Below are 16,080 nucleotides of genomic sequence, written 5' to 3'. Positions count from 1 at the left end.
AGAAAATGCGATCGATGCAGAGCAAACGCCCCAATGAACAAGGGCAGACTCTTCATCTCCACTGGTAATCTCCAGATCAGAAGGCTAGAGCTTCCAGGTCTTCCAAATTTCAACAGAACCTGGAATTCCTGCATTTTGTGTAAAATTTCCAAATTTTAAAATATTGACAACTACTTCAATTAAAAAAAAAAAAAAAAACACCACCAAAGTACTGCACGGAAAATGACACACTTGTGGCCAAAGATTACGGGCCAATCAGCAAGTCTGTGGTCACATCACTGTCATGTCATCTTTTTGTTACCAAGTTAGAGTTCAATTCATCAATTGTTTTTGGCTTCTCTTAGGTGCCAGATAATGTGCTATATGCTGCAACGTTAAAGTGAGACTGGCTGCCTCCGCACACATTCCTTTTCCCCAGTTTTTGAGGTTTCTATAGTCTAGCAGAGGTGGGATTTTTTGGTTTTTTTAGTCATCACCCTGAATAAAGGGTATCTGTAGACAGATTTAACTGCTAGTTTCCATTAGCCCAAGGCAAAATATCCTGAGAGGTTTTTTTTAAAAAGCATCAGTCACTCTGTTAAGGGAAATGTGTGTGCATGTATACATACAGAGCAAATGGGGGTAGGGAACAGTTAAGAGAGTGATTGTTTCATTAAATCCTTTTGAGGCATAGGGCCTGAGAACCAACTTTTGACCTGAATAAACTGGAGGCAGAATCCCAGGGATGCTTGTTTCTTGGTTTATTCACTCACATGGGAGAGCATATTCCCTAGCACACGAGTCCCCAGCCCTGGGCCATGGACAGGTACTGCTCCGTGGCCTGTTGGGAGCTGGCTGTAAAGGAGGTAAGCAGTGGGCGAGCAAGCGAAGCTTCATCTGTATATACAGACGCTCCCCATCGCTAGCATCATGACCACCTGAGCTCCATCTCCTGTCAGATCAGTGGTGGCATTAGATTCCCATGGGAGCATGAACCCTATTGTGAACTGCATATGTGAGGGATCTTGGCTGCGTGCTCCTTATGAGAATCCAATGCCTGATGACCTGAGGTGGAGCTGAGGCGGTATTGCTAGTGCTGGGGAGTGGCTGCAAATACAGATGACCATTAGCGGTAGGGTTTGACTGCACAGATCAGAATAAATCAATTGCTTACAGACCCATAGCAAAACCCCAACAGTGAGTGGCAAGTGAGTTGATGTATTTCAATTGTACAGTTGCATCTGGTGGAGGGCTTGAAGTCAGAATCCGACACTTAATATTTCAGTCTGTTTTGGCCCGCCCATTATTTTATTCACCACTTTCATCCATACCTCTTTTTTATGGTGAGTTGTATAATTATCTCACTATACATTACAATGTAATAATAATAGAAATAAAATGCACAATATGTGTTATGTGCTTGAATCATCCCCAAACCATCCACCCCCAGTCAGTGGAAAAATTGTCTTCCACGAAACTAGTCCCTGATGACAAAAAGTTTGGGGACCGCTGTCCTAGCACCTTCCTGGAGGGTACATGGGAGGCAAACATGCTAGATCCTACATTTTTTAAATTGATGTCTTCATGATATCTTACATTCGTCAGAGTGGGCAGGTAAATCGATTTCTTTTAAAATCTTGAAGTAACTACTTCACCAATGTCTACTGCTACTCTTGATTCCCAGTTCTTCTGTGTGACCAGCTTTTCATTTTTGGGAGCTTCTCTTGGTTTACTGTTTTTTAACTAGATGGTATGCCTTGGTAGAACTCCTGTTTTCATCCACTGTGTTGAGCACCCTCATGTCCTTTCATTCCAGAAATGCATGTATTGGATGATTTCATCTTCTCCATTTTCTCTGTCCTTTCTGGTGTTCCTATTAATTGGACTTTGTAAATCTTGGACCATCTTTTTTTTGTTCTATTTTTGGGGTTACTTTCTTCATTTCAGCTTCCAATTCTTGTATAAAATTTTAATTTCCAAGAACATTTTCTTGTTAAGAGTTCCATTTCCATAGCATTCTATTCCTTATTCTATAGATGCCTTGTCTTTTCTCATCTCTCTGGAGATAATGACAGCTTTTTGAAGCTTTTTCTCCCTGTTTCTCTAATTCTTCCAAGTGTTGGTTTTGGGCTTTTCACTCATGTTGGAAGCTTTTATCACATGCCAGGTTGCCCTTGGCTAAGATGGAAGGTTAGCAACTTGACAGGGGATTGTGAAACGGAGAGTTTCACTTTACAGCAGTGGTTCTCAATCTTAGATGCACAGTGGAATTACCTGAGGAGTTTTGAAAAAATATTGATGTTATTGCAATAACTCATTTTATTGGTGTATGGTATGGGAATTTTGAAAAGCTCCCCAGGTAATATTAATATACAGCAAGGCTGGAAAACACCGCCCAAGGGTGTTGCAGCTGAACCATTTCCTTGAAGACTTTGAGACTTTTCTTTTCTGCCCATGAGGCCTTCAGGTAAGACTCTAATATTCTCCTGTATGCCTGTGTTCACTAAGTTTTGATATGGTACCTTCATTCTCAATTGTGGATAGTGTCTCTCAGTCTAGGGAGTTTCCATTTAAACCTTCTCCTGGGGAAAACTTTATATGCTTCTGGCAGGTTAATGGAGGGCCAGCTGTCCAGCTGAAAAAAATGGGAGGGATTTTGTAGATCAAATTTCACTTAAACAGCTTTCAACCAATACTGTTTCAGGCTCCTTTCTCCTTTTGCCATCACTTCAAAGGGATATGCTGCTGTCAGTTTTCGAGCCTTTCAGGTTATTCTGTGTTGAGAATGAAAAAACAGAGCTTTCAAATTAGAGGTTTTTTTTGGGTCAGGTTTCTATAATTTTGATGGTAATACATTTTCTCCCATTCTTCCCAATTTTGAAGGGAGCTATAACTTAAAAAGAAATCCTCTGCTATATTTTTAGTAGTGTCAGGAGCATGCAAAATTTGATGCGTGTTTGTTTAATCTGTCATCTTTATGCAGAAGAGTGACTACCATTCCTGATATAAGAAAATGAGCTTTGAGTTGTAAATCATTTTTTCATACATTCTCCCCCACTCAAGAAATAAAAAAGACAGTAGGAATTCCTAGGAAAACAACCTAACTATCACAATACACCACGGCCACTGCAGGAGCGCTGTGCTTTACTGCTGCTGTTGCTGAATGAGACCTGGAGGAAGGAAGGCGCTCACACCTACAGAATCTGTCAAGGGAAAGAAAGCACCCAGTGTGTGAGGGAACACAGCCAGGACTCACGAAGTTTGGCCCATGGGTAAAACGAGGATAATGGACCTCCACACATTAGGCAAAGAGGCACATCATCCACGCAGACTGATACAGAGCTAAACTGGCAGCCTACTCAGTCCATGGTCACTGTGGTCACTCACAAGGGGAATGAGGGTTTGTAGTATCTTCTGAAACACTGGCACCTGGGGCTGTGGCTGGCAGCCCCGTAAGACCTCAGCTGTTGGAGGTTGAGCTGCAGCTGCCCTTTCAGAGGGCAGAGAGAGCCCCATGCACTATGCAGCCTGCCTGGCCACTAAGAGCACCTGAGTTTTCAACTTCTGGGGATGTGGCTTAAGTTTTTAAAAAGGAACAACAACAAAAGGTATCCTATTCGTGGCAGAAAAGTCCTCCTTAAGTCAGAAAGAATTAAAACATTTATTGGGCATAAATATATTACATATACACTACAGATACAGTTAGGTATTACATATAGCATAGTATTTGCAAAATCTATACATTAAAATTGATATGGCAGTTTTAATACAATGTATATGAAATAGTCTAAAATTTACAATACAGGAAAACATGATCTTTTTCTCTCTTAAAGTTGAAAAGCTTGGAATGTATGTCCAACAGTGAGGTAAAACATTTTGTCTTTCAATTTAAAGATTGTGCAAGGATGACATTCAAACACATTCAATTAGGGCGCTTCTCAATTTTGACATGAATACTGAATTACTGTAGCCAACAAAACAAGGTTAGAAAATGCCAACATTTCAAGTTGATAAGAAACAAGGCAGATAATATGAAAAAAATATTTTAAAAAAGCTTTTTTAAACAATTTCTTTGAGGACACAGGGCAGTTTGCTTCCCACAAAGAATTTCTTGTGCCAGGGATGTTTGTCATACAGAAAAGAGTCAGAGTATCAAAAAGCCACTCACTCACTCTTACACAGAGCAGAAAGCCAAAGAGATCAGGTGAACAGAACACTTTATTTTACTGTTCGTGTGTAATGGTTGTATATATAGTATATATCGATATCACATATACATATTTGTGATAGAAGACAGTGCCATAGAGAGTCATTTTCTGTCTGAAGGGATTACAATGAGTATCAAATAATGGAGAGCAATAAAATAAAGTGCTGGCAGCTTGTATTTCACACACTTCAGCTTCCTGGTGGTCAAACAGATAGTATGAAAATCTCAGAAAGATCAATACTCATAGAAATTTTGGCCTAAAGTACTATATATTATTTTAAAAAATTCAACCAATTCAGAAAATTTCTTTATAGCAGCAGTTCTGAAGTATTTCAAAAAAGAGACTTCTACCCCCCTGAAAAGAGGGTTGTGTACTCAGTTGAATTTTCATTGCTTAAAAAAATACCTTTTCCCCAAAACACCTGCATGAGGTTGTCTCAGGAAATGCAGGTGAAATGTCATAGTGTCAAGAGAGGGGTGAGCTTTCAAAGGCCAGAACTTTGGCGAAAATATATTTACCTTGATGCCATCAGTTTGCGAGGCTAATTAAACTAGTTATTATAGTCAATAATAAAATACAGAACTCTCTAGTACTTACTACGTCAATATAGGCACACAGAATAAGTCACTGATCTTAGCGCTTTCTTTCAAGAGATGATTATGGTTTTCGGGTACATGTAAACGTTTCAATCACTGATAATGGATATTTTTGGCATTTAATGCACTAGATGGTCTTAACTTTTTAAAAACACAAGAAAATGTCAGAAGATTAATACTACAGATGTTGCCAAGGAACAAGACTGACCTAAAATTACAAAAGTATAAAACAAAACAAAAAAAAATAACATGCTACAAGGGAAAATTAGTACATAAGTACATTTAAAAATTTTTACAATAAATAAAGATTGCACTGTAATTGGCATTTAAAGTACTGTATGCAGAATATAGTATAAATAAACCAAAAACAAAATAATGTTGGTTTCCCCATGACTTTGGTATGGGAATATTATAAGCTAGTATAGGATACTGCATCTTAGACAACACAGATCAAGACAAAATATAATCAAGAAAACCAAGTAGCAAAAATATACAAAAACAGAAGCAGGGGGGATACACTGTGTCTGTTGCACCCTTTTGGAATATATTTGCACCTCCAACTCTTAAATGTCCCTGAGGTACTCGAACATTATGGACTTCATATAAATAATCCAATGACTTTGGGTTAAAATTGCTTATCTCATGACTCAAAATTAACATGCAAGAGTAACACTTTGCACTCCAATAGCACCTGTTGATCAAAGATCTCAAAGCACTTACAAACATTAGAATCCCCATTTAATTTATTTTATTTTTCACGCATGGGAAAACTGAGGCACAGAGAGGTAAAGTGACATGTTCAGGTCACGCAGCAAATTAGTGAGAGATCCAGGGAGAGAATCTAGGTTCCTTGACCCCCGAACACCCTGTGCTTTTTGCCAAATCCCATTCCCTCTCCCACAGTGGCCAGGCAAACCAACAGAAATAGGAACTACACATTTCGATGTCTCTCTTTAAGGTTTTATCAGTTTTCATCTGCTGTTACATTAGTATTGTGTGTACTGAATGATGGTATGGAAATTCAATCACTTCATTGATACCTCGAAGAAAAGCCTAAAGGCAAATCTTTCACAAATAATGAGCTGACGCGTAAGAAGACTGCTCACAATTAGTGTAAGTCTTGGACAATGGGCAGAGGCACTATACTATCCCCAGTCCTTGCCATATAATTCTGGTCACGCATAACAGAATATAATAACTCTAGTGATTAGATCAGAAGTAGTTATATACAAAGACAAACAAGTTAAAGCAGCTTTGACAACAGCTGAACAAGAAAACAACTAACTATTGCACAATGCCCTTAAGGTTACTGCTATGAATTGACGTGGCAAAATCTACAATGCTCTATAACTTATAGGTGCGTTTTGGTTATTGCTTATACAGGCAGCTCATAGTGTTAAAATAATAAGAAATACAGGTTCTGAAAACACTGACATTAAAGTACATTTTGCTTTAAATGAGCTAAACACATTAAGTTAACTGAGTGACAGCACGGTTGTTTAGGGCAGTCTCATCTGTGGGAACACATCTTTTGCGCGTCGTTGCTGCATGGTGACCCTCGGACAGCGCGGAACTCCTCGCCCTGCAACCACACACACTGTGATTCGTGTTTATGGATACAGATGATCAAGACAGAAGAAGTGACTGGTGAATATAAATTACTAAATGGTAACAAAAAACCCATAAGGCTTGTGAAAGACATCAGTGAGAACAGAGCAAAGGCAAGTCTGAAAATTTAAAAGAAAACGTAAGAAAGTGAGCTTTTGGTATCTGGTTTGCTTTTCTTCTTCTTCTTTTATTAAAAAAAATCCAGTTTAACCTCTTCCTAGTTTTGCATTTCAAAAAGGTGCACCAAAACACGGACATTTTTTTCCTAGCTAAATCTGTAAAACAAGAGTATATAAATCAAAGAACAAAAGGGCTTAAAAGGGGGAGTATCTGAATAAATGTGTGTATTAAAATGTGTAACATTAAAGTCATACCTCTAGTTCTGTCGGGCCTGCTTACTTCATTAAGAAGTACTGTAATATGAAGGCAAACAAAATAGACAGGGTTGCGAAGCCGAGCACGATGAGGGCTGCGAACTGTTCGTCAGTGGGCATCATGCTCTTCACCTTGGGGTCGTCCAAGCTCCCCACGTCCCCGGCAAGCATGACCTCGCTCCGCTGCAACGCGAAGGCCGCAGAGGGACTGAAGGCTCCGCTGAGCTCCTGAGAGGGGTCTAGACAGCGGCGACACGCACACACGCGGAATCTGTAGTCCGTGTTGGTCTGGAGGCCTGAGATCTGGAATGTGGCTTCTTCTCCCTTGTACACCTTTGAGAAAAGGAAACGTCCTAGGTAGTTAATTCATCGCAACACTGCGGTCTCTAATGGAATCATCGTACAGCATCGATGACCTTGTGAACACTGACTTGTTTTAAATTTAACCCCAAACAACAAACGTTATGTAAAAAGGTATTTCTCACAATTGGCATTTCATCCATAAAAAAGGTATTCTGACACACTTTGAATAAAACATCATATAAAATCTAGTGACTGACTCAGACAGAAGGAGATAAGACACTGACTAGAAATACAGCTGCCATTTTATTTTAGTTTTGAGTTTGGAGTCTTCCTCTGTCACCCAGACTGGAGTGCAGTGGCATGCTCACAGCCACTGCAGCCTCGATCTGCTGGGCTCAGGAGATCCTTCCGCCTCAGCCTTTCAAGTAGCTGGAACTACAGGCATGTGTCACCGTGCCTGGCTATTTTTTTGATTATTGTAGAGATGAGGTCTCGCTAAGTTTCCCAGACTGATCTTGAAGCCAAGGGCTCAGGCAATTCTCTCACCTGGGCTTCCCAAAGTACTGGGATTATAGGTGTGAGCCATCATGCCTGGCTGGTAAATTTTTTTATGTAGCCCCATTTATCACAAATTAACATTTAAACAATTTAGTGGTCTGTCTTGAGTGTTTCATCACTGTATGACAAATCTGCTTTTTTCCATTAAAGATCTGGGATGTTTTCTTCCCATGAACTCTAATATAAACATCAAGTGGCTTACTGTTATTACAGGGACTGGAAAACTACCAGTTTAGACATTATCACACTGAGTTGAAGGCAGCTAACAGGAGTCTTTGAAGAGGGGTGGAGGAAGGAGGTCTCACAAGGTTCTTCTATCAAAGTTATGCTGGATCCTCAAAAGACTTATAAAATAACATAAAAATTTATGGCTTACATCAGAGTCAATGAATCGACATAGGAAAAAAAATAGCTGAAATGAAATCAAATCAATATGAGACAGCTGATGAGTAATTAAAAAAGAAAAGACAATTAACTGAACCCTTTCCGTTTGAGCAGCACTAGGTTAGTACCTGATAAAGTAGAATATAGTAAGTGTACAGTAAGAGTTAGCTATTATTATTACTATTTAGAACTTTAAAGTCTAGCAATAGGCTACCTTAATAAAACTGTTGATTTTGTCAATTATTTTTTTTACATCTAATGAGTTAATCAAATGATTTTTGTCCTTTATTCTGTTAATAAGATGTATCACATTTGTTGATTTGCGTATATTGAACCATCCAGGTACCCCAGGGATAAATCCCACTTGATCATGTGGGTGATCTTTTCAATCTGTTGTTGAATTAGATTTGCTAGTATTTTGCTGCGGACTTTTGCTCCTATGTTAATCAAACATATTGGCCTGTAATTTCCTTTTCTTGTAACGTCATTTTCCTGTCTTTGGTCATCAGGACCTCACAAAAAGTGTCTCAAAGTATTCTTTCTTCTTTGAATTTCTGGAAGATTTTGAGAAGGATTGGTATTTGCTCTTCTTTAAGTATTTGACAGAATTCAGCCATGAACCTGTTTATATTACTTATTCAATCTCCTTGCTCATTGGTCTGTTCAGATTTTTTTTTTTTGAGCCAGAGTCTCACTCTTTTACCTAGGCTGGAGTGCTGTGGCATGCTCATGACCATCACAGCCTTGACCTGCTGGGCTCAGGTGATCCTACTGCCTCAGTCTTCCAAGTAGCTGGAACTACAGGTGGCACCACCATGCCTGGCTAATTTTTCTTGATTTATTGTAGAGATGAGGTCTCAACCAAGTTGCCCAGGTTGGTCTTTAAAACCCTGGGCTGGGGCAATCTTCTCGCCTCAGCCTCCCAAAGTGCTGGGATTATAGGCTTGAGCCACAGTGCCCAGCCCTGTTCAGATTTTCTATTTCTTCAGGATTCAGTCTTGGTCAGTTGTATGTATCTAGGAATTTATCCATCTTCTAGGTTATCCAACTTGTTGCCATATAATTGTTCACGATAGTCTAATGACCCTTTGTATTTCCATGTTATCAGCTGTAATCTTTCATTTCTGATTTTGAATCTTCTTTTTTCTTAGTCTAGCTAAAGGTTTGTTGACTTTACCTTTTAAAAAAAACACAACTTAGTTGCATCTTTTGTACTGTTTTCTAGTCTCTATTTCAATTATTTCTACTGTCATCCTCATTACTTTCATCCTTCTCCTAATTTGGGGCTTAGTTTGTTCTTCTTTTACCTTGAGGTGTGATGTTAGGTTGAGATCTTTCTTCTTTTTTGATGTAGGAACTTATTGCTACAAACTTTGCTCTAAGAACTGTTTTTGCTGTATCTCATATGTCTTAGTATGTTGTGTTTCCATTTTCTTTTGTCTCAAAATATTTTTACATTTCCCTTTTAATTTCTTCAATGACCGGTTGGTTGTTCAGAAGCATGTTTAATTTCTATGTATTTGTGGATTTTCCAAAATTCCACCTGGTATTGATTTCTAGTTTCTTAACATTGTGGTAGAAAAAAGATACTTGATAATTTCAACCTTCTTTAATGTGCTGAGGCTTGCTTTGTGTTCTAACATGTGATCTACCCTGGAGAACGTTCCATCTGTGCTTGGGAAGAATGTGCATTCTGTTGCTGCTGGGCAGAATGCCTGTTGGGTCCATTGGTCTAAAGTCCAATGTTTATTAACTTTCTGTCTGGATGATCTGTCCATTGCTGGAAGTGGGGCACTGAAGTTCTCTACTATTTCTGAACTGCAATCTCTATCCCCTCATATCATTCAATATTTGTTTTATATAAATTTGTTTTATATGTCAAGGTGTTCTGATCTTGGGTGCAAACGTATTTACAATAATTATCTCCTCTCGATGAATTAACCCCGTATTGTATAATGTTTTTTCTTGTCTCTTTTACAGTTTTTGACTTAGTCTATTTTGTCTGATAGAAGGATAGTTACTCCTGTTCTCTTTTGCTTTCTCTATTTGTGTGGCGTATCTTTTTCTACCCCTTTACTTTCATCCTGTGTGTCCTTAAAAGTGAGGGAACTTTCTTGTAAGCAGCCTACAGTGGAGTCTTGTCTTTTTAATCCATTCAGTCACTCTACCTTTTTTGTTGGAGAATTTAATCCAAATAATTTTGTTCAGTAATACAAATTCCCTAGAAAATTAAACTCTGTCTAAAACACTTGCCAGCTACTCAGTTACTGGAAATCTACAAATGTCTTCACATATTTCTAAAACCTGATGTGTAAACTTCCACCAAGAAGCAAAATATTCCATTAGTGAACACAAGTGCAATGGACCCACATTTAGTGTTGGTCAAACTGAAAGACAGCAAAAGGATCTCATGGTTTAGAAAAGGGACCAGACTGCCAATGTTCACCTGATATTTAGCCTTTTTAAGAATTTCCTCACTCATTTTCAAACTTTACAAGTAGACTTTGGATATCTTATTTATTGTACTTTAGTGACTAAACTCTGGAAAACCAATTCTGCTTGCTTCTCATACTTTTCCAGATTTATAATTGCTTTGGCTACTCCCTCTGTAAGATTTTATGCACATTCCTCCTGGCGAGTTACTCCATTTGTAAAAAAATTGTGGCATGTGCCTAAGCAACTACAGTTACAAACAACTAAGAAGGCAACTAAGAAGGCAAGAGCTGTAAGAAAACGGCCTACAGTCTTGAGAGATCATTCCTTCCTCACCACTCCTACTTCCAAGATGAGTCAAATTAATGTTTTAAGATAAGCTTGTTGTCATGGTGACCGTCCCAACCAACACACAGCCAGCTAGCTGTTCAAGAGTTCCGACTACACCACAATGGAACTGCCTCTTGGTAAGCCATTTCCCAACACGTGGGAGGGTTCCGGAAAACAATGGTGTACTTTTGTCTTTACAGACATCCTTTAATTGTGAATGTTCTTTAATTTAGATTTGATTTCTTAAATCTAAAATGCCCAAGCTGTTGTTTTCTGAAACAAGTCTTTTCTTGAGAACAGTTGATGAAGGGAAGGGTCAGTAGACCAGTTTGATAAAGCAGGTCCCTTCGTACTTGCCATCTGGGTTCTGGTTTCCCCACCTTCAGTGTTGCAGTGTACGCTCTATTTGGACACTTGATGGTGGTGACGGTTAATGCCGGAATGTTTATCAAATTGGACAAAAGCTGCCTCTAAGCCTCAGCGACATGGTTTTCTGACATACCTCTTGAAATATTTGTTTACAGTAATCAAAGGATGAAATAGTGTAGTGGTTAAAGTTCTTTTTTTTTTCTCTGTGCAACTTTGGGAACTGGGTCTGATATAACCTGCCGTTGAGCAGTACTGGGCAGACTTTTCTTAAGCACAAGAACTGGAATCAAAATCCCGGGTTTAAGTCCTGGCTCTGTCACTTACCAGGGTTGCGATCCCAGACAAGTGACAGCTTTGAGCCTTAGTTTTCCCATCTTTAACATGAAGGTAGTTCACTACTCTAAGAGCGAGAGATGATCCAATAAGAAAACATATGTGAAAAATGCTTTGGGAAAGAATATACTGGAGAAAAGTATACTTTATTGAACTTAATCCTCTTAATTATACTGTCAGGTGACTACATTACTTCCATTTTAGAGATGAAAAAACTAAAGCCCAAAGAGGTTATTAGTTTCTCTTAGCGAATAAGAGGAGTGGTGAACTCCCCCAGGACTGGTGAACTCAAATACCAATGCTCACCATCAGAATTCCATCTCCTGCATTCCACCTTAGTCCTCATCTAATGACTTGCAGTGTGACATCGGGTCCAGTTCTCTTGGCGGCGTACTCTGTCTTTGCATATAGTCCCACGAACTCCCTGGTGTTTCCATTACAGACCTTCCAGATTCCCCCATGCTGGTTTCCACTGCTCCATACAGAATAGCACTGGCTTTTCTTTATGGTGTTATAGAAAGTAGCTTCCCACTCAGTGTGTACCAAGCAAGGACTTGGGCAGTATTTCTGTGATATGGCTTCTTAATTTCTGCCATCAAACAAACAACGGCCTCGTTGCAGAAAACCACTTAATATTCCCACAGATATTTTAGAGACTTCTGGAAAATGAATACAAATGTGCATTTGTATCTATTTAAATGATTTCTGTAGTTTCCAGAACTTGCATGGCTCCATCCTTAAAAAAAGTCATCCCACAAGTATATTTAATTTCCTAGAAACACAATTTGGAGACGCTTGGAGACTTCATATATTAGTTTTGATGCAACTTCTCAAGTATCCTTAGAAGTTATTCTCAACTCCTTAGAGTGAAGATCTCTGAAAATGTATTCAAAAAGTAAAGGAATGCTACTTTTCTTATACCACTTAGGAAAAAAGCTTAGTAAAAAAATATGAATATTTAGTTGAAGGAAACTTTCTTACTGAAAGTTCAACCAAAAGTTAGCTTTTATTTGTAAACATGTTTTTATTTTAGTTATTCTTGTTATTTATTTGTGTCAGGGTCTCCCTCTGTTGCCCTGGCTGGAATGCAGTGGCACGAACATGGCTCATTGTAGCCCTGACATCCTGGGCTCAGGTGATCCTTCTACCTCAGTCTCCCAAGTAGCTGGGGCTATAGGCACACACCACCACGCCCAGCTAATTTTTTATTTTTGTTTTTTTGTTGTTGTTGTTTTAGGGACCAGGTCTTGTTATGCTACCTAGGCTGGTCTTGAATTCTTGGGTTCAAGCAATCTTCCTACCTTGACCTTCCAAAGTGTGGGATTATAGGCGTGAGCCACTGTACCCAGTCTTTTTGTTATTTTATCTAAAACAGTTTCTCTTTTACAAGAATTGCCAACACAAAATTAACATTATTTTCTTTTCTTACATTTAAGATAAATGTATCATCTAAGTATGGGACTGTGTGTTATTTCCATATCTCCATAGCAACCAGTACAATGGCTTGAACAAAGCAGCTGTTCAGTGAATGTTCTTTAATTAGAAGCATCAGATACTCCAGAGTAGATATTCTGATACCACAATGTTTGGAAAGAGGCTAATTACCAGAAATAAGTAAATGTCAAAAAGAAACATTAAGACATGCACACAAGCCTAGGGGTGGCAGAGAGAGTCTGGTATGAGTACAGACATCATTGAAGAAATGAAATCATTAACAATTATCAAGTTGTTTTTAGTGTACTGATAGAAAAGAGTCTAATATATTTCAGAAATATTCAACCATGCCCCTGACATCTTTTAGATTAATTCGTAGCTAAGCAAAAATTAAAACAATCCCAATAGTCCATTTTCTGAGGATTCTGGTTTCTTAAGGTTTGATACTAATTTTCACTTTTGTATTTAAAAAAAAAAAACCCAGCCACTATGAGATTGACAGCATTTTTCTTATTACTCCATATTTTTCATACTACTGCTCCATTGTGTGGGAATACTGTGTGTGTGTGTGTGTGTGTGTGTATACAAAACACTATAAAGTACATGGCTAAGGTCCTGCAATGGCATTCCTAAAGTAGGAGGGGGAAGGGGGGAAGGGGAAGTGGGGGAAGGGAGGCTTTGTAGTATAACAATTAGGACCGTGTGACACAGACACAAAGAGGGACAAGTTGTCCAATGAAGCAAAACGAAACCCAGTAACTGAGGGTAAACGAGGTGGCCACTGCATGAGACCTATAACTCCTGCTGAGACAGAGTCTATGGAAGTCTAAGCTTAGCAGGCCCAAGGGAGGGGGACCTCTGGCAGTTATGGGTAATGGACAGAGCACTGGATTTGCAGTCAGCTGGCTCTTGGTTGAATTCTGACTCTGACCTTGAGGGACTCATATAATCTCTTTATTTTAATAGCCTTGGACTGTAAAATATGTTTGACAAATTTTGACTCTCAAAGTTGCTAGAAGGAGTAAATAATACAAAGTTCAAGAGTACCCAGCACAGGATTTGGTCCACAGTAAGCACTCTTTCAATGTTTCCTTTCTCTGGCCTCTTATAGTGTTGCTCATCTAACTAAGCCCTTAATATCCTGTATTTTAGTAACTGCTCATGAGATACTGAAATTTATTCCTTTTTGATAAGGGAAAAAACCTGCATAAAATATCTTCATTTTAGCAGTTTAAAGCAGGGGTCCCCAACCATTTCCCCACCATCCATGGCCTGGCCTGTTAAGAACGGGGTTGTAGGAGCAGGAGGTGAGAGGTGGGCGAGCAGAGTTCCATCTTCTGTCAGATCAGTGGTAGCATTAGATTCTCATAGAAGCACGAGTCTGATGACTCATTCACTCCCATCCATTTGTCTTCCACAAAACCAGTCCCTGATGCCAAAAAGATTGGGGACCACTGGTTTAAAGTATTTTAAAACTAGATCTCAAAGAAAAAATTCATGAATAGTTTTTTAGGTACTCCAAATGTTAAAACTTGCAAATCCTCTTCTGGCTCTATAAATATGTTTATGTGGGAGCATGTAGACTTCATAGCTTGTCTACCTGGGTCAATTATAATGTCTGTATGCCGGCAAATTAATATGGGCTAATATGGTCTCATATCTCAATGTGAGTCATTTCTCAAAGGAGAGAAGTCAAGTTTTTTCCGGAGAAATACATTAAGGATTTTCAGATTCAAAGAAAGGGGAATGGCTGTAAAATAAAATTAAATGTCTCTCTCAACAATTTTTTTTAACTAAATGATTGCATATGGAATAAAACCATCATATTTTATATAATGAAATGAGAATAATTATTTGAGTTATTCCACATGTGAACCTATGTTATGAACTGTAACTGATGAAAACTTAAAACAAAAATAGGAGATCCAAAAGCCCCAGATACCACTAAGAAGCCCAAATCATTGATGACTAATTCAACACCGTTGTAACACTTGTTCCTTGATAAGGTAAGAAACCACCTCTGCCCCATGAAGATAATACTGGGTCTCATGGAATTATTGATAAGAGCCAGTGTGATAATAGACAGCAATCTCTGAGGACGGCAATTGGCATGTGGCAGGCATCTAAGGAATGGCAACACAATACATTATGCAGAGTGCTGAACTGCTAGTGGACTATGCTTCCCTGGGGCCCCGGCAGGAACTATGGGTAATGCTCTAGGACAGATGCTTGGTGCCAGGGCACCGTGGGCCTGCAAATACAAGACTCACAGAAGCCAGCTGAAGGGAGCCTGATGATGCTGTCCTGGTGTCCATAGCATGGCTATGGCACTTACAGCCCACAGTACTAAGGGACTGATGCTGTCACAAAGGCTCAAGGCTGTCAGGCCTGCCATGCAGTGGTGCCTCCGCTGAGTGACTTTCCACAGACGTGCGGCTCTGCACATCAGGCATAAGTGATGCTTTGGATCCCTATGTTTTCATTCATTTGACAGGGGTGCCATTACAGCCTTCTCCTCTTGCTTCAATCCAATTTAAAGGGCAGAGCGCCACTTGAGATTTTCTTTATTGAAGTAACCAATCATAATATTGCAGCAAGTAAAGAAGTAATGCTATTTTTACCAAGACTATCTCTATTCTTGATCTGATGAACAATATATTTTTAAGTAATTTCGACATGTTACTCCAAACGGGAGGATGTAAAGTAATATCCAGATAGCTGACATGAGGAATTCATAACCCTAATTCAAAATCACATGAGGTGTGGTTGAAATCCTGTATATAACAGAGAGCTTTGTGGGGAGAGGCTGAGTCAGTGCACCTCGATGCCAATGTCGCCTCCTCCCCAGAACTAGAAAGGGAGACCCAACTTCAGTCTGGCACCATCTACACAGCTCCTTCTCATGACTGGATGGGTCTCATGCTCACACCACAGTGATTACTAGAGTTAGAGGGTTACTGCCTCTACTTTACAATGAGAAAGCCGAGGCTCGGCAAAGTGAATTCATTTCTCCAATATCACACAATTATGAGAGACAGACTTGTCCCCATAGCTCACCCCTTGGGTCCCTCAGGCTCAAGAGGTACTCTGCTCTGCTAACCTGTAGGTCTCCTCTGTTATAGACATAATATTGGGCAGACAACTTCGTTCTTGAGTAAAGACAACAGGCAA

The 16,080-nt window shown here is 39.3% G+C and overlaps 1 protein-coding gene across 1 annotated transcript in view; it reads right to left on the bottom strand.

The window, feature by feature from the left end:
* Positions 1 to 3,616: 3,616 nt before the first annotated feature.
* FNDC3B (fibronectin type III domain containing 3B) overlaps positions 3,617 to 16,080 on the bottom strand; it is a 296,455-nt gene continuing 283,991 nt past the window's right edge. Inside the window, exon 25 of the mRNA XM_008055647.1 lies at positions 3,617 to 7,098. Within this exon, the coding sequence (XP_008053838.1) occupies positions 6,787 to 7,098 (312 nt within the window). The 3' untranslated portion in view covers positions 3,617 to 6,786. The remainder of the gene's footprint in view (positions 7,099 to 16,080) is intronic.

Source organism: Carlito syrichta, unplaced genomic scaffold (genome assembly GCF_000164805.1).
Source record: "Carlito syrichta isolate Samal-C Ts95f unplaced genomic scaffold, Tarsius_syrichta-2.0.1 Scaffold301908, whole genome shotgun sequence".
Taxonomy (NCBI): Eukaryota; Metazoa; Chordata; class Mammalia; order Primates; family Tarsiidae; genus Carlito; species Carlito syrichta.
This window is presented reverse-complemented; position numbering and strand designations above follow the sequence as displayed.